Source organism: Monodelphis domestica, chromosome 2 (assembly GCF_027887165.1).
Source record: "Monodelphis domestica isolate mMonDom1 chromosome 2, mMonDom1.pri, whole genome shotgun sequence".
In the NCBI taxonomy this organism is placed as follows: domain Eukaryota; kingdom Metazoa; phylum Chordata; class Mammalia; order Didelphimorphia; family Didelphidae; genus Monodelphis; species Monodelphis domestica.
Genome location: NC_077228.1, coordinates 445,580,836 through 445,597,754, shown reverse-complemented (window position 1 = coordinate 445,597,754; position 16,919 = coordinate 445,580,836). Strand labels below are relative to the sequence as shown.

Genomic DNA, 16,919 nt, shown 5'->3' with positions numbered 1-16,919 from the left:
CAAAATAGAAGATTTCCAAGCATTTGCTAAGAAAAGACCAGAACTTAGTGGAAAATTTGATATCCTATCACAGAAAGCAAGAGAAACATGAAAAGGTAAATATGAAAGAAAGGAAAAAGGAGCTAAATCTTATCTTTTTCTTTAAGTCAAACTCTCTTCTATAAGGACTACATTTACATCAAATTATATATATTAATATGTGGGGAAAATGCATTGTGTAACTCTCAAAAATTGTATGCATCATAAGAGTAGTTAGAAGAATCATGCATAGGGAAAGATTGGGGCATCAAGAAGATTTGGTGAAAGGGGGCAAAGAAAGAAAATGGGAGGGGGGAATCGTCAACAATACTAAGATTTACTTCAAGAAATGGGGGGGGGACTTAATAATCTTTCCCATACAAAGATACACATGGGAAGGGGAGGGGAAGATCTCTCATATGCGGTGAGGAAGAGAGCATGAATTGGTATTACTTAAACCTTACTCTCAGTGAAATAAACTCTGAGAGGGAAGAACATCTAGATCCAGTGGGACCCTGAATTCTATCTTATCCAACAGGGTAAGAAAGAAAGGGAAATTAAGGAGGGGGAGAGGAAAGTGAGTATAAATCGGGAGGGAAGGAGAGGGGGGAGGGGAAGGGAGCATAAAAAGGGAGGGGCTAGAAAGGGAAGCATCTTAAGGGAGGGGACTAGGGGGACTGACCTAAAGTAAATCACTGGTTCAAAAGGATATAGCGAAAGAAGAAAGGTCAGAACTAGGGGAAGATATCAAAAAGCCAGGGAATCCACAAGTGACAATCATAACTTTGAACGTGAATGGGATGAACTCGCCCATAAAATGTAGACAAATAGCAGATTGGATTAGAACCCAAAACCCTACCATTTGTTGTCTTCAAGAAACACATATGAGGTGGGTTGACACTCACAAGGTTAGAATTAAAGGTTGGAGTAAGATCTTTTGGGCCTCAACTGGTAGAAAGAAGGCAGGAGTTGCAATCATGATATCTGACAAAGCCAAAGCAAAAATAGACAAGATCAAAAGGGATAGGGAAGGTAAATGTATTCTGTTAAAAGGGAGTATAGACAATGAGGAAATATCACTAATCAATATGTATGCACCAAATGGTATAGCATCCAAATTTCTAATGGAGAAACTAGGAAAATTGAAGGAGGAAATAGACAGTAAAACCATATTAGTGGGAGACTTGAACCAACCACTATCAAATTTAGATAAATCAAAACAAAAAATAAATAAGAAAGAGGTAAAAGAGGTAAATGAAATCTTAGAATAATTAGAGTTAATAGACATATGGTGAAAAATAAATTGGGACAAAAAGGAATACACCTTCTTCTCAGCACCACATGGCACATTCACAAAAATAGATCATACACTAGGTCACAGAAATATGGCACTCAAATGCAGAAAAGCAGAAATAATAAATGCAACCTTTTCAGAACATAAAGCAACAAAAATATTGATCAGTAAGGGTACATGGAGAGCCAAATCAAAAATTAATTGGAAATTAAATAATATGATACTCCAAAATCAGTTAGTTAGAGAAGAAATCATAGAAAAAATTAATAATTTTGTTGAGGAAAATGACAATGGTGAGACATCCTTTCAAACCTATGGGATGCAGCCAAAGTAGTACTTAGAGGAAAATTCATATCTCTGAGAGCATATATTAACAAATTAGGGAGGACAGAGATCAAGGAATTGGAAATGCAAATCAAAAAACTTGAGAACAAACAAATTAAAAACTCCAGAAGAAAACCAAACTAGAGATCATAAAAATTAAGAGAGAAATTAATAAAATCGAAAGTGATAGAACTATTGCACTAATAAACAAGACTATAAGCTGCTACTTTGAAAAAACAGACAAAGTAGACAAAGTACTGGGCAATCTAATTAGAAGAAAGGCAAATTAACAGCATCAAGGATGAAAAGAGGGACCTCACCTCCAAAGAAAAGGAAATTAAGGCAATCATTAAAAACTACTTTGCCTAGCTATATGGCAATAAATATACCAACTGAGGTGATATGGATGAATATTTACAAAAATATAAATTGCCTAGACTAACAGAAGAAGAAATAGATTTCTTAAATAATCCCATATCAGAAAAAGAAATCCAATAGGCCATCAAAGAACTTCCTAAGAAAAAATCCCAAGGGCCTGATGGATTCATCAGTGAATTCTATCAAACATTCAAAGAACAGCTAACACCAATACTATACAAACTATTTGACATAATAAGCAAAGAGGGAGTTCTACCAAATTCCTTTTATGACACAAACATGGTACTGATCCCAAAGCCAGGCAGGCCAAAAACAGAGTAAGAAAATTATAGACCAATCTCCCTAATGAATAAAGATGCAAAAATCTTAAATAGGATGCTAGCAAAAAGACTCCAGCAAGTGATCAGAAGGATCATTCACCATGATCAAGTAGGATTTATACCAGGAATGCAGGGCTGGTTCAATATTAGGAAAACCATCCACATAATTGACCACATCAACATGCAAACCAACAAAAATCACATAATTATTTCAATAGATGCAGAAAAAGCCTTTGATAAAATACAACACCCATTCCTATTAAAAACACTAGAAAGCATAGGAATAGAAGGGTCGTTCCTAAAAATAATAAACAGTATATATCTAAAACCATCAACTAATATCATCTGCAATGGGGATAAAGTAGATGCATTCCTAATAAGATCAGGAGTGAAACAAGGATGCCCATGATGCCCATTATCACCTCTATTATTTGACATTGTACTAGAAACACTAGCAGTAGCAATTAGAGAAGAAAAAGAAATTGAAGGCATTAAAATAGGCAAGGAGGAGACCAAGTTATCACTCTTTGCGGATGACATGATGATCTACTTAAAGAATCCTAGAGATTCAACCAAAAAGGTAATCAAAATAATCAACAACTTTAGCAAAGTTGCAGGATACAAAATAAACCCACATAAGTCATCAGCATTTCTATATATTTCCAACACAGCTCAGCAGCAAGAACTAGAAAGAGAAATCCCATTCAAAATCACCTTAGACAAAATAAAATACTTAGGAATCTATCTCCCGAAACAAACACAGGAACTATAAAAACACAACTACAAAACACTCTCCACACAACTAAAACTAGACTTGAACAATTGGAAGAACATTAACTGCTCATGTGTAGGACGAACCAATATAATAAAAATCACTATCCTACCCAAACTCATTTATCTATTTAGTGCCACACCCACTGAACTTCCAAAAAATTTTTTTTACTGATTTAGAAAAAACCATAACAAAGTTCATTTGGAAGAACAAAGGATCAAGGATATCCAGGGAAACAATGAAAAAAAATACAAAGGAATGGAGCCTTGCAGTCCCAGATCTCAGATTATGTTATAAAGCAGTGGTCATCAAAACAATTTGGTACTGGCTAAGAGACAGAAAGTAGGATCAGTGGAATAGACTCGAGTAAGTGACCTCAGCAGGACAGTATACGACAAACCCAGAGAACCCAGCTTTTGGGACAAAAATACACTATTTCATAAAACCTGCTGGGAAAATTGGAGGACAGTGTGGGAAAGATTAGGTTTAGATCAACACCTCACACCCTACACCAAGATAAATTCAAAATGGGTGAGTGACTTGAACATAAAGATGGAAACTATAAGAAAATTAGGTGAACACAGAATAGTATACATGTCAGACCTTTGGGAGGGGAAAGGCTTTAAAACCAAGCAAGATATAGAAAGAATCACAAAATGTAAAATAAATAATTTTGACTACATCAAACTAAAAAGCTTTTGTACAAACAAAACCAATATAACTAAAATCAGAAGGGAAACAACAAATTGGGAAAAAATCTTCATAGAAACCTCTGACAAAGGTTTAATTACTCATATTTATAATGAGCTAAATCAATTGTACAAAAAATCAAGCCATTCTCCAATTGATAAATGGGCAAGGGAAATGGATAGGCAGTTCTCAGATAAAGAAATCAAAACTATTAACAAGCACATGAAGAAGTGTTCTACATCTCTTATAATCAGAGAGATGCAAATCAAAACAACTCTGAGGTATCACACCTAGCAGATTGGCTAACATAACAGCAAAGGAAAGTAATGAATGCTGGAGGGGATGTGGCAAAATAGGGACATTAATTCATTGCTGGTGGAGCTGTGAACTGATCCAACCATTCTGGAGGGCAATTTGGAACTATGCCCAAAGGGTGCTAAAAGAATATCTACCCTTTGACTCAGCCATAGCACTGCTGGGTCTGTACCCCAAAGAGATAATGGACACAAAGACTTGTACAAAAATATTCATAGCTGCGCTCTTTGTGGTGGCCAAAAATTGGAAAATGAGGGGATGTCCATCAATTGGGGAATGGCTGAACAAATTGTGGTATATGTTGGTGATGGAATACTATTGTGCTAAAAGGAATAATAAAATGGAGGAATTCCATGGAGTCTGGAACAACCTCTAGGAAGTGATGCAGAGTGAAAGGAGCAGAACCAGGAAATCATTATACACAGAGACTGATACACTGTGGTACAATCGAAGGTAATGGATTTCTCCATTAGGGTCAATGCAATGTCCCTGAACAATCTGCAGGGATCTAAAAAACACTATCCACAAGCAGAGGATAAACTGTGGGAGAAAAACACTGTGGAAAAGCAACTGCTTGACTACAGGGGTTGAGGGGTTATGACTGAGGAGAGACTCTAAATGAACTCTAATGCAAATACCAACAACACGGAAATGGGTTCGAATCAAGAACACATGTGATACCCAGTGGAATCATGCATCGGCTATGGGAGAGGTGGTGGGAGGGGGAGGGGGAACAAAAGAAAATGATTTTTGTTTCCAATGAATAATATTTGGAAATGACCAAATAAAATAATGTTTAAAAAAAACTTTTACTATCATTTTTTCTTGCATGTGAAATAAACTATTTCATTTTTTTTTACTTTTTTCTCTAATTTTTGTATTTGAAGGATATGTCAACAGTATTGAGAAGATTTTTTCTTTAATTTTTTATTTCGCAGTAAATACATTTGTTCTAATATTAATGCATATACAAAAAGCTTTAGACTATAAAAATGATGCCATTGATTGTTTAAAAGAATTATGGGACTTTGCTTCATGATTGTGTCTGATTCCAGAAGAAGGGAATATACAAAAGAGCCACTGTACAGTGCTAAAGAAACACAGAGTACCTGCAAAGTGCCTATGGAGTACAAGGTCAAAGAGACCAGATCCCAGTGGCATTGATGCAATTTTGGGCCAAGGCAAGAGGACTTGAACTTGTTTGGGACTCAAGGTTGTGGCTGTTTAACATGTGTTAAATGCAGGACTTCTTTGAGCCACATTCTATCAAGCACCTCCTTTTTGTTGCCATCTTCGTTCCCATTTGCTGCTGAGATCTAGTCCCTTTTTTGTCGTTAATGGTGTTGCAAACTTTATATAGAACTGGCTACTGATTGGGAAAATGCATAATTGCTTTAATAATTTTAATTGGGTCCTGATTCAAGGACCTGGTTATAGTTTGTTTTCCCTTTACTAAGACTTTTTTTTAGACATAAGATTTTTACATTTTGTATTTTATCCACAAGTTATTTTTCTCTTTTATTTGGATTTTTTCATGTTTTTTGATTTTCTTTTGCAAATTGATTCATATTCCTCATAACTAAGCCATGCATCCCTGAGTGATCCCTGTGTTTGTTATTATTCACCTCAAGAGGGTGTAAACCTTAAAATTTCTTAGACTTATGAATGTTGGAAATTTCACCATTGGGAAATTTCATACTTGGAAAAAATTTCCTACTGATAGTAAGAACTCTATTGGAATGTGAAACCCCTTGGCATGGGAGGATCCTTCTCCTCCCTACTTAAGACTACTTTAGGACAGAAACCTTTTGCTAAACAATGGAAAGGGCTTTGACCTATGCTAAAGCATAGAACAGGAAGTTCTTTGAGTCATGATTGATTTTAGAATTGATACAATAGAGATACTTGGAATGACAGAACCAGGTCTTGGAAAATACAATCTCCACCCTACTCCATCTAACAGGATTTAGGAAGGGCTGTAGCATAGATCAAGATTTAATTATTTGAGAATATGACCTACAACAGACATGTGCAAAGCAAACAGACCTCTGTGCGGTCCTGGGTTAAGCTAGAGCCACCATTGGCACAGGGGAGACATGACAGTGATTGGTAGATGTGAGAACTGAGGGGAGGGGACTTAGATGGTTTCCTTAAAGATAGCGGGGTCTGAGGAGAGAAGGAGGAGGTTTTGCTCTGAGCAAGGTGGCTCTGAAGGAGGACTGAGGAGGTTGCTTGGTTGGAGGACCAGGAGAGAAGCCTGGCTCTGAAGGAGGAGAATTCTCTGGAAACATTTCTTGAAAGGAGGCTCTCTTGAAGGTGGAGCGTAAGGTTGGCATGAGAAGCCTTACCTAGAGAGATCTTGGGTGAGTGATAAAACCAACTGACTGATTTATTCATTCTTATTCCTTTCTTACTTTCTCTCTTTTTCTATTGATTAATCAGTGTATTATAAATTAAATTTCTCTATAAAACCCAGTTGGCTTGGGCATATTCATAAATTGGGAATATATTCCCTGGCGACCATCTTATATTTATAAAAAACCAAGACACAGTAGAAAACATATTTCAGCGGTCATAATTGTTATATATTTCCCTTGCTCCCAAAACAGTTTAATTTTCACAAGGGTCAAGTTATTGTTGTGAACTTTGATTTAAATTTGAACAATTTTAGGAAAAGAAACTTGCTACCTCCCAGAATCCAGAATGTGCCATGAATATAGATGCCTGTAGATACCACATGCTGCACCAGAAGATCCAGAATGAATTTTGGGATGTGAATTCAACTATGGGGGGTTGAAATGCCTTTGTTTTGAATGTATACCTGTATGTGAAAGGGTACTTCCCCCAAACTGGCTTTTAGTCAACATAGTAATAATTGGTTTTCTTCTTTTTTTTTTCTTTTATCCAGAAATTATTGCAATTTTTAAGTTGATTATGTTTCTGGTATCCTTTTGGGGAAAGTAGTTTCCCAATAGGATCAGAGGGGGAATATGTATAAATGGAGATTTTGAATCTTTGGACTTCATCCCCCAGAAGTCCCTTAGTATTTCCCAAAATTCTCTCTTCCTGTGTCCCCACATTTTGTGTGATTGTATTTAAGTGGCTATAACTCCTCCCCTCTTCCTCTCTTGGACCTGCCACTGGGCTGAAGTCAGGCAGCTCTTCTGTTTTAGTTATTATTAATAAAACTTTATAAAATATGCTATTTAGTCATTGATTTTTAATTTTAAAACCCACATCACCCAGGAAGTATGCTATAAAGCAGATTTGAATCATAAATCCAGAACCCTTTCTCCTACATTATACTACTTTGTCATGTTAAAATCTTAAGCTTGTTATGTGACTTATATACTTTACATTGGTATTTAAATATCCAAGGCACTAGTTAATGTTCTTTACCATCTTTCTAGTTATTTTTAATCTATAAATTAGTATTAGTAAGCAATATATTGGAATAATCAAATTACTAAAGGGCATTTTAAGTAACTTTGTATAACCTCAGTAACAGTTGATTGCATTTCTTCTTATATCATAACTGTATTTGTGTTCCAAAGGTTTGGGTTTTACAGACATACTAGCCTTTCCTTCTTCATTTAAATAACAATAGTTAGAATTTACATAGCATTTTGTATTAGAGAGAATTTTACATATAATCTTATTTCATACTCACAACAAGATAGATTCCATTATCATCTTCATTTTTCAGGTGAGGAAATTGAGGCTTAGATAATTTAAGTGAATCATCCAGGATTACAGAGTGAAGATGAATCAGAAATGGGTTTGGAACTCAGGTCTTCTCAACTCTGAGTTAAAGTCCTCTTGATTAGAAAATATATATTCACACAGGGAAATAATAATTATGCATGGGTATGTATATGTACCTCTCTCCTATTTATATATGTATATGTTTATACATATATACATACATATATATCTGTATATAGATACATACATATATACACCTACATAAATGTTTGCATATATTCATATATATATATATATATATATACACACACAACCAATGATCCATTTCTCTATCGGTTTTAGTTGTCCAATTCTAAAACCCAAGCCATAACTACTGAGTCACTTCCTTTTCTATAATAATAGGCAACATAAAGTCACTTAATGGTAGATAATAAAGCAACGGTCCTCTATGTGCTTGTAGAACAATGAACAAGTTTGGTCTGGTTCCAAACTTCAAAAAATGACAGAAATATTCACAATCTCCATGAACAAACCCAAATCAATCACATAATTGTCTAAGAATATCTTGTGTTCTTTGTCCCTCAGTACTAAACATAACACAAAATTGATGGGAAGAAATAGTCTCTGAAGTCCATTCCAGCACTAGGTCTAAAATTTGATTCTAGGGAAGGTCAGTTTTCAGGATAAGAAGAACAAGCTTGGTTTCAGACAGGTTAAGTTTGAGATCCTGAAGGTATTTGGGGGAGATAAGTATGAAACTTATACCAGATCTGTAGACATAGATGCAAGATGTCTGCAGAGGCATTGAGTTTTGAGATATAGGCATACATTAAACTGATGGATAAGGCCAAGAAAGATTGAGAAGACAGAAGGAAAAAAAAAAACACAAGAACAGCATTTTAAGTGAACACTGATCCTTATTAAAGGACCAGAAAAGAATCATGGGACAAATATGCCATGAAGTAGTTTCCAACAGTGATGACATTTTAAAGTAAAATAGCAGATTGGACAATGTCAGTCAGAGTGATAAAGTATTTTCGGGTAATTAGAATTAAGAAAATATAAGAAATAAGTTAATACTGTAAGTATGTGTTTTTCCTGATCCAAAAGATCTACATATGCAAAATTTTGCTATAATATTATGTAAATTCATACTTAAATACAGGAAAGTATTACATAGCTTGGTTCATGTTCTTTTCCTTTATAGAGTTGGCATCATTCATATTTTTAATCACTGAAAATCTATAAGTCTGCAATGTTTTATGATGATATATCTATGAGTATGATAAAGGTATATTTGGGCCACATTTTGCAATTAATTGTTATCATTTTTCCGTATATTCCATAGTTTGTTAAAATGATCATTTTTATTTAAAAATGAGTTAGGCACTCTTAAAATATCCCATGCCTCCTGTTAAAAAGAAGCTAGTTTCCCCTTATCTAGCTCTGTTTTCCCTCTAGTTTTATGTTCTTGGCACTTTTCTACACAATTATACTATATCACCATTAATTTGCTTCCATTATTTTGTAAATGTGCCTTTGTTGTTGCATCTATATACATTTGGAATACCTAACTACATTTTAAGCTCCTTAAGGTAAGGGACCATATGGTCATCAGAGCATGGAGAAAGGTGGGAGGATGACGAAAGAGAGATGATGGAGGGGCGGGGAGGGAAGGGAGGAAAGAGAGAGAGAGAGAGAGAGAGAGAGAGAGAGAGAGAGAGAGAGAGAGAGAGAGAGAGAGAGAGAGAGAGAGAGAGAGAGAGAGAGAGAGAGAGAGAGAGAGAGAGAGAGAGAGAGAGAGAGAGAGAGAGAGAGAGAGAGAGAGAGAGAGAGAGAGAGAGAGGCAGAAACAAGGAAACAAAGGCAGAGACAGAGACAGAGAGCAAGCAAAAAAAAGAAAAAGGAAAATTTTTGCCCTCAAAGGATTTCATTCTAATGAGAAGACAATGAATAAAAGGGAGCTAAAAAGAGGTTAAGGGAAGGGTATCTGTACAGGTGCAAGGCTGCTAGGTAAGAATATAAGTGCAAAGGGTTTAGGAGAGAACAAAATGCCATTTTTAGTATACACAAATCACATTAGGGATTGAGCTTCATACAGTTAGGAGCACATCATGCTAGAAAAAAGGGATGATTATCATAGCCAGGAAAGGCAAACTGAAATTAACTGCGTCAGGAAGTCAAGGTCAGCAACTTAACAGGTCTGCAAGAAAAACTCAAGTCAGGGCAGCAATAAAAGGAAAAACTCAGGGAGAACAGATGCAAACACTAAAAACCAAATCCATTTCCTTTGCTTAGCTTGGGACCTTTCAGTATCCATAGCTGAGTGTTCTTGGCTAGGAGATCAAATGCCATGTTTATGTCACACTGTGCCACAGAGGAGACCAGGTCCTGATAAGGAGAATATAGGTACAAACCTGACTCATGCCTCTCTTCAAAACTAGAGTTAATTCATCTTATGTGACTGTTCACTGTCCCAGATACCAAAAGATGTCTAGAATCAACTATTTCTGTTTTTTTTTTTTTTTTTGGTGTAATCCTCTGCTCTCCTCCCAAGGAGACATAAAATAAGTGATAAATGAATGAATGAATGAAGAGAGTCATCTCACCCTCTTAGGAAGAGTATATTTTATAAGGAGATGGGATAGCACATACATAAAAGAAGTTTCAGATGCAAGTTATGGAAACATTTCATGTTTTTTAGTATACAAGAGCATAACAAATAATGGAAGATCTTTAATGCTATTTCCACTGGGTGGGTGGGTGGAGACAAAAACTAGATCAGTTGCTGATGTTGAGCTATTTGACAATGCCAAGGATTCTTCTTGGAGAAAGCATAATCCTAGGTTGACAATATCAGTAGCTTCTGAGGAGGCAGGTTTTTTATGACTCAGGAATAGTTGTGCTGGTGCACCTCCACAAAGACTAATTTCCTGACTGATAGCTACAGAGGTTGGGCTGATAGCAGGACTGGTGGTCTGGAGTGCATTGCTATTTACCAGGGCTTTGTGGCTGAATCCTTCAGATCAGGGGTTGAGGGAAGATGGTCTTTGAAATGGTGGTGGTGATAGTTTATCTTGTCAGGGACATACAGCCTTCTGTCTCTCCCTCATAGTATGTTGCTGGATTGCCTCCTTTGTGGATGTCAGTTGGTCTTAACAATTTTAATAACCACTTTTTTGCTTACTCTATTATAATTAAACTAGTAAAGGGATACCTTAATGAATCTGAAATTTCATCAGTGGGTACTCTCTCCAATACAAATAACCATGGCTTCTCATTCTGTGTGATTCTTGTCTTTCTGTAAATTCTCAATAAATGATCTATCTACTATGCTAGAAACTTTGGTCTTTAGTGTTCTAATATTTAATGGAGGCCAATGCAATGCTTTCTATTTTTCACCCCTTTCATGATAAATGATATATGGCTAGCCTGGCTTCTTCTCTAGTCATATATCCTTGAAGATGTCTTTTATGTCATTTTACATGTACAAGTCATTTTTGCTAATATATACTATTTTATTGTGATATAAGAAATAATACAATGGTAGTGAGGAAAATTAGAAAGGATACAAAATTATATATGTTTATATATATATACATATATATACAAAATATAAAATTTCACAACCTCAATCCTATTAGTGACAAGTTTTATTTAAAAATGAAGTTATAAACTGCTTCTTAAAAATTTATAATTTTCCAAGTATTAGGCTACTTTATCTCTAAAAAGTTAAGTAATCTAAATCTTGAAATAAATACCTTAAAGAATCCTGAAAAAAGTTTAATGTATCTTTCTAATTTACTCTATTTGACTTCATATTAACAGTTTTCTTTTATATTTAGAATTTTTAGTGGTATTACAAGCAAGGGGTATACCCTTCTACATACAGACTAAACATACTACCACCGTTTTCTTTTTTGAGTTAAATCCTTAGCGGTTTAACTGGAATGATATTTAATTGCAACATTTTTTTAAAACTTTCCATCATCTGATATGGTATTCACTTGAGTGCAATGGTTATCCTTTATTTTGGCGGAAAAGTATTTTTAGTTGACAATGCCCAAACCAAAGTAAATACTGTGATAGCAAAAATAATAAAATAGTAAGAACAGGTTAAAGATCGACATTTAGTTTCTCAAATTAAATTTAAAAACCTTCTCTGGTTAGTTAAGAGATTGGCAAGTTTTTACAAATAACATCAGTGAGCCTTTTAGGGAGAAACATAGTCGCATTAGAATGGAGTCATTAGGCAATACATTTATTTTGAAGCCAATTAACCTTTTGTCAGAGAAATGTCAGCGCTGTAATGGTTTCAGCGGTGGAGGTCAGCCTCTAACAGGGACACGTATGACAGCGATTACGCTGGCTGACATATGCTGTAGACCGAGAGTACGGCCAAGGAATAAGAATCTGCCTTCTTTTGTATTCTACTTTGCATTTCCAGGGTGCAGGCAATCTTGACCTATCCATTTAGGTAATTAAAGCTTCCATTTGGAAGTGTCCTGCAGGAAGGTGAAATTTGGGGGAGATAAATGACTGTTGCTCACTGTATCCAGCCACCACTTCCATCATTTGATGGACTGCCTGAAACAGGCTGGGCTGCCAGGTTCTCATAAAAATAGAGATGAATTGGGCAGCAGACAATTCTCTAAGGCAAAGCAACACTGTCATCTTCTTTTTTGCAACCTATAATTTAATTGTTAGTCAAGGTGCACAGCTGACTCAGGGGCCCTTTTTCTAAGAGCTTTCCTACTATCTTCCATTTGCTGAGAAATTACTCTAGTTTATTTACTTATCAACCAACTTTATTTGGCCATGTGAGATGTCACTTGGATAAGCACAGCTGGCTGTCACAGCTGTGCCCTGACTTACCTTCCAGGCAATTTTGTTTCCTTTGGAGTCATGCTCAAGGGCAATTGGGAAGTCTCCGCGCTCATAAAACTTTCGAAAAGCTGTGGGTTTCGTTGGTCGTTCTTTGAATGCTCCTGCAGTTGGAGGGCCTCTCACCTATTAAAAATACATACACACCACATATTGTGATCTGATTTCAAAACATACAAAGAGAGTCAAAATTAAATCACCCTTTATGCTTTTGTTATTTAGTGAATAGAGAGTTGCCTGGACCAAGTAAATTATAAAGCACTTAGGTAAGTGTAAATCTGCAAGATTGGAATTTTTCATATTTTAATTTCTAGAATCCTTACAGATGTTTTATAGCCCTTATGAGTAAGGAAGAAAACTATTTTTCAATTTACTATTAAGGACAAGGCTTTATAGTATCCTTTAAATGATATTTTTAAAAGCAATGTCAAGTGACACTTTAAAAAATCATTTTACTTATGTAAAGATTACTGTATGATGGGAGTAGGTGGAAAGGAATGAAGGAATACCTCTCAGTTGAGGTACATATTTTCAATAAAGCTATCATGACTCAGGAAGTTAAAATATTTTCCCACTACAATACACTGCATCCTGATTACAAGACAAACACTCTTTATGAGACATTGGGCAAACTTTTGAAATATGTATTATTTTTACTTCTTTATACATAAAGCAGGGACAATGTAGCCATTCACCTTTCAGGATGTGGAAATTAACTACAAATTTTAAAAACTGAATAGAAATGTTAACTAATGATTAGCTAGATTACTAAAAGAATAATGAAGGAAGAATGCATTTAGCATCACAGGAGGCATGAGAAAATACCCATAAAACAAATTTCCCATAATTCAATTATCAACAAGAGCCATATATTTTTATCTAAAAAGAGAATGTTTTAAAATGATAATGTTCACATCAGGAAGAAAACTTAAATTGATGCTTTTTATCACCCAACTAATGCATTAGGCTCTAAAATTTGAAGGGAGGAGTGAAATATATAGAACGTAAAAAATATATTGCTCTCACATACACAGAACTGAAACTTCACATAGTCATGCACATACAACTTACAAAAGTAAAATATTTTTGCCTTTCCCAGAATGCTGTCAATGACAAATATTTTTACAGATTTCCTTTGATTAATTCAATTAGTAACTTAATTCAATTAGTAACTTAATTCAATTAGTAAATTAATATTATCTTCATATTTTCATTTTTTTCCTTTACCACAGTATGTCTATAAATTACTTCAAAATAAATTAGGTAGGTGATTCAGTGGATCCAGAAACCAGACTGGAAATGGCAGCTCTTGGGTTCAAATCTAGCCTCAGACATTTACTACTGGCATGACCCTGGGCAAGTCAATTAATTCTAATTACTTAGGCCTCGTTGCTCTTTTGCCTTATGACTGATTCTTAGTATTAATTCTAAAATAAAAAGATAAAGGTTTAAAAATAAAATAAATTACATCAAAAAAGTTTTTAAGAATCCTTCTACTAAGGTTCTATTTTGATGACTAAAGGTGAAGATGATGTGGTGTACTCATTGCCAAGAAAACAAGTTCTGGCAAGTCCCATATACTAAATTGGAAAGACTTCTAAAATGTGTAGTAAGAGATGATCCATTTAATAATAAAAAAACAAATTAACTACTCAGTCAGTCAGGGCATCCCTTATTAAGCACTATGCTCGGTACAAGAGATGTAGACAAACAGGGAGAGTCTTTGCTTTCAGAGAGCTCACATTCTAATGGGAGGGATACAGTATAAGGGAACTATGCACTCACAGACACACACACACACATAAAACACATACAAAGTAAATACACCATAATTTGGAAGGGAAGACCCTAATAGCTGGGGTGAGAGGTAAAGGGGAGCTATTTCTTTTTCTAAGAAAGAAAGGGAAAGGAATGCTAAAAGCAGTAAAAGAATTGATTAAATGTGGAGTTATACAGTCAACTGTATCACTGTAATGAGTAACAGTTATTCTTTTTAACTATGCTGGTACTATGAGAAAATGTTTCCTCTTGAAGATCTGCAAATTCAATTATTTCTGGTGGTTTGAGGATGACCCCTAGAATCATTAGTAGTACTTCATTACTCATTATGTCTCATATTCCTGGGCTTTTGCATAGGTAAGTCTCTCCTCATCCCCCATGGGTGCCCTCTCCTCCTTGCCTCTACCCACTAGAACCAAGGATTTCTTCAAAACCAAGCTCAAATACAACTTCATTCTGAGAGCCTTTTCCAGATCCTACTACTTGTTGGTGCCTCTCCTTTCCCAATGAAAATATCTCACTTTATGTAACCTTTATAAGTATACACACACACACACACACACACACACACACACACACACAAACACACAGAGTCCCAAAATTCTTAGTGTAGTTTTAAGATTTTTAAAAATTTAAAACATTGCTAACACTTCTAGGGGGTTCCTCTATATAACAAAGCTCCTAGAAGGAATTGTTTTGTTCTTTCTATCTTTATGCTTGGTACATAGTAGATGCTTAATAAATGTTTGATTTTGATTGATTTGTCTTCACTCAGTACCTTCTATATGCTAGATACTTTTAGAATCCAGAGAAGACAAGAGTTTTATGTTGCATCTTTAGCAATTCTATGACAAATCCCTTAAACCTTAGCCTTTGTCATTCTTCTATCTTATAACTGATGCTAAGGCAAAAGGTAAGGGTTTAAAAAAGATTCCTCTTCTAAGCTGGCCTCAGATATTAACTAGTTGTGTGATATTAAGCAAGTCCCTTGATCCTGTTTGCCTCAATTTCCTCATCTGTAAAACGAGCTGGAGAAGGAAATGGCAAACTACTCCATTATCTTTGCCAAGAAGAAACCCAAATAAAGTTATGAAGAGTTGGACATGGCTAAAATGACAAAACAGGAAAAATAGGTATTTATTATCCACTGGTAAATAGATTATTTCTTTTTTTAAAAATTTGGCTACCTTGGTGTAAAGAAGATAGATGATTTTCTCATAGGAATTGAATGAAGAAAACATTAGAGATCCAACTAACTTTATCTCCAGGGTAACAAAACCATTAGCTGTGTATTCTTTCCTTCTGTCATTCATACATTCTCTCCTCTTTCTCTGAGAGGAAGGCATTGGGTATGCCCTCTCACTGAATTCACTTTGCTGATTCCAGCCACCCAGATTTTCTTTTTTTCATCCATTTCTCATTTGTTTTCTTTTGTTAAATTATTTCTATCTTTCTTCACCTTTGTTCTCAAACATGTTTAGATCTTCCCTTTCTCAAATCAAGCCCCTTTCTGGATCTTCTTTACATCTACTATATAATTTTTTTTCTTTTATTTCCACTTTGGGAGATGGTCTTTATGATTTTATTGATTCCCACTCACTTACTCCTGGCACTCTCGTAGATAAAAGGATAAGTAATTTTCTGCATAACCTATAGTTTATTTTAAAATAGGAACACTACTAGACTTTTTTTAAGAGAAGGATGGAAGAAGTAGAAGTATGGTTAGTATTTTTATTTGGAAACTGCTATACATTTTTATATAGTGCTTTAAGTATTTCTCTACCAATAAATTACAAATAATCTAATAAGATAAGGAAACACACAACTCATATTAAAATTGTGGGAGAAATGCAGTAAAGATTTGTCTGAATAGAGGGGCCTACCCTTAAACCAATTAGGAAGAATGAATGTTGCAGTAGAATGCTTTTAATAAAATCAAATGTACTTGAAAACCAAAGTACTTAATGTAGGCTGTAATGATTATAAATAACAAAATACTTTATATAATCACATTTACTGAATATATAGTAATGAATTTAGTATCTGGATCATGATGCCTATCCAATAATAATAATCATTAGTAGGGGGAAAGGTTAAGGATTCTATCCTTGTATATTTTAAATTTTTTATTTGAAGCATTTTCATCTAGGATTACCGTATCTGAAAAAGACCTAATTTATTTTGAGTAGGAAATCTATATTATCTTGTCAAAATTATTTTATTTAGTTAAATCAAAATTATTTTTAGCTTTGTATTTTTAGCTGCTCAAACCTTAAGTCTGAGTTATTAAACCACTGCTGTTAAAACAGCCAATGGCACAAATTTTACTAAGGAACAATAGCAATTAGCTGTTAGGTCTAGAATTGGCAAACATATACACATTTGGCATCATTACAGCTCTCTCAGTAGCACATTTAGGAATTCTAGTTTTTTTATATAT

General features: G+C 34.9%; 1 protein-coding gene across 3 annotated transcripts in view; it reads right to left on the bottom strand.

Moving 5' to 3' along the window:
- PACRG (parkin coregulated) overlaps positions 1 to 16,919 on the bottom strand; it is a 632,164-nt gene that overhangs the window by 523,666 nt on the left and 91,579 nt on the right. For all 3 annotated transcript variants that reach the window (XM_001371541.3, XM_056814368.1, XM_007484866.3), the window contains exon 2: positions 12,692 to 12,826. In XM_001371541.3, coding sequence (XP_001371578.1) covers positions 12,692 to 12,826 — 135 coding nt within the window. The remainder of the gene's footprint in view (positions 1 to 12,691; positions 12,827 to 16,919) is intronic.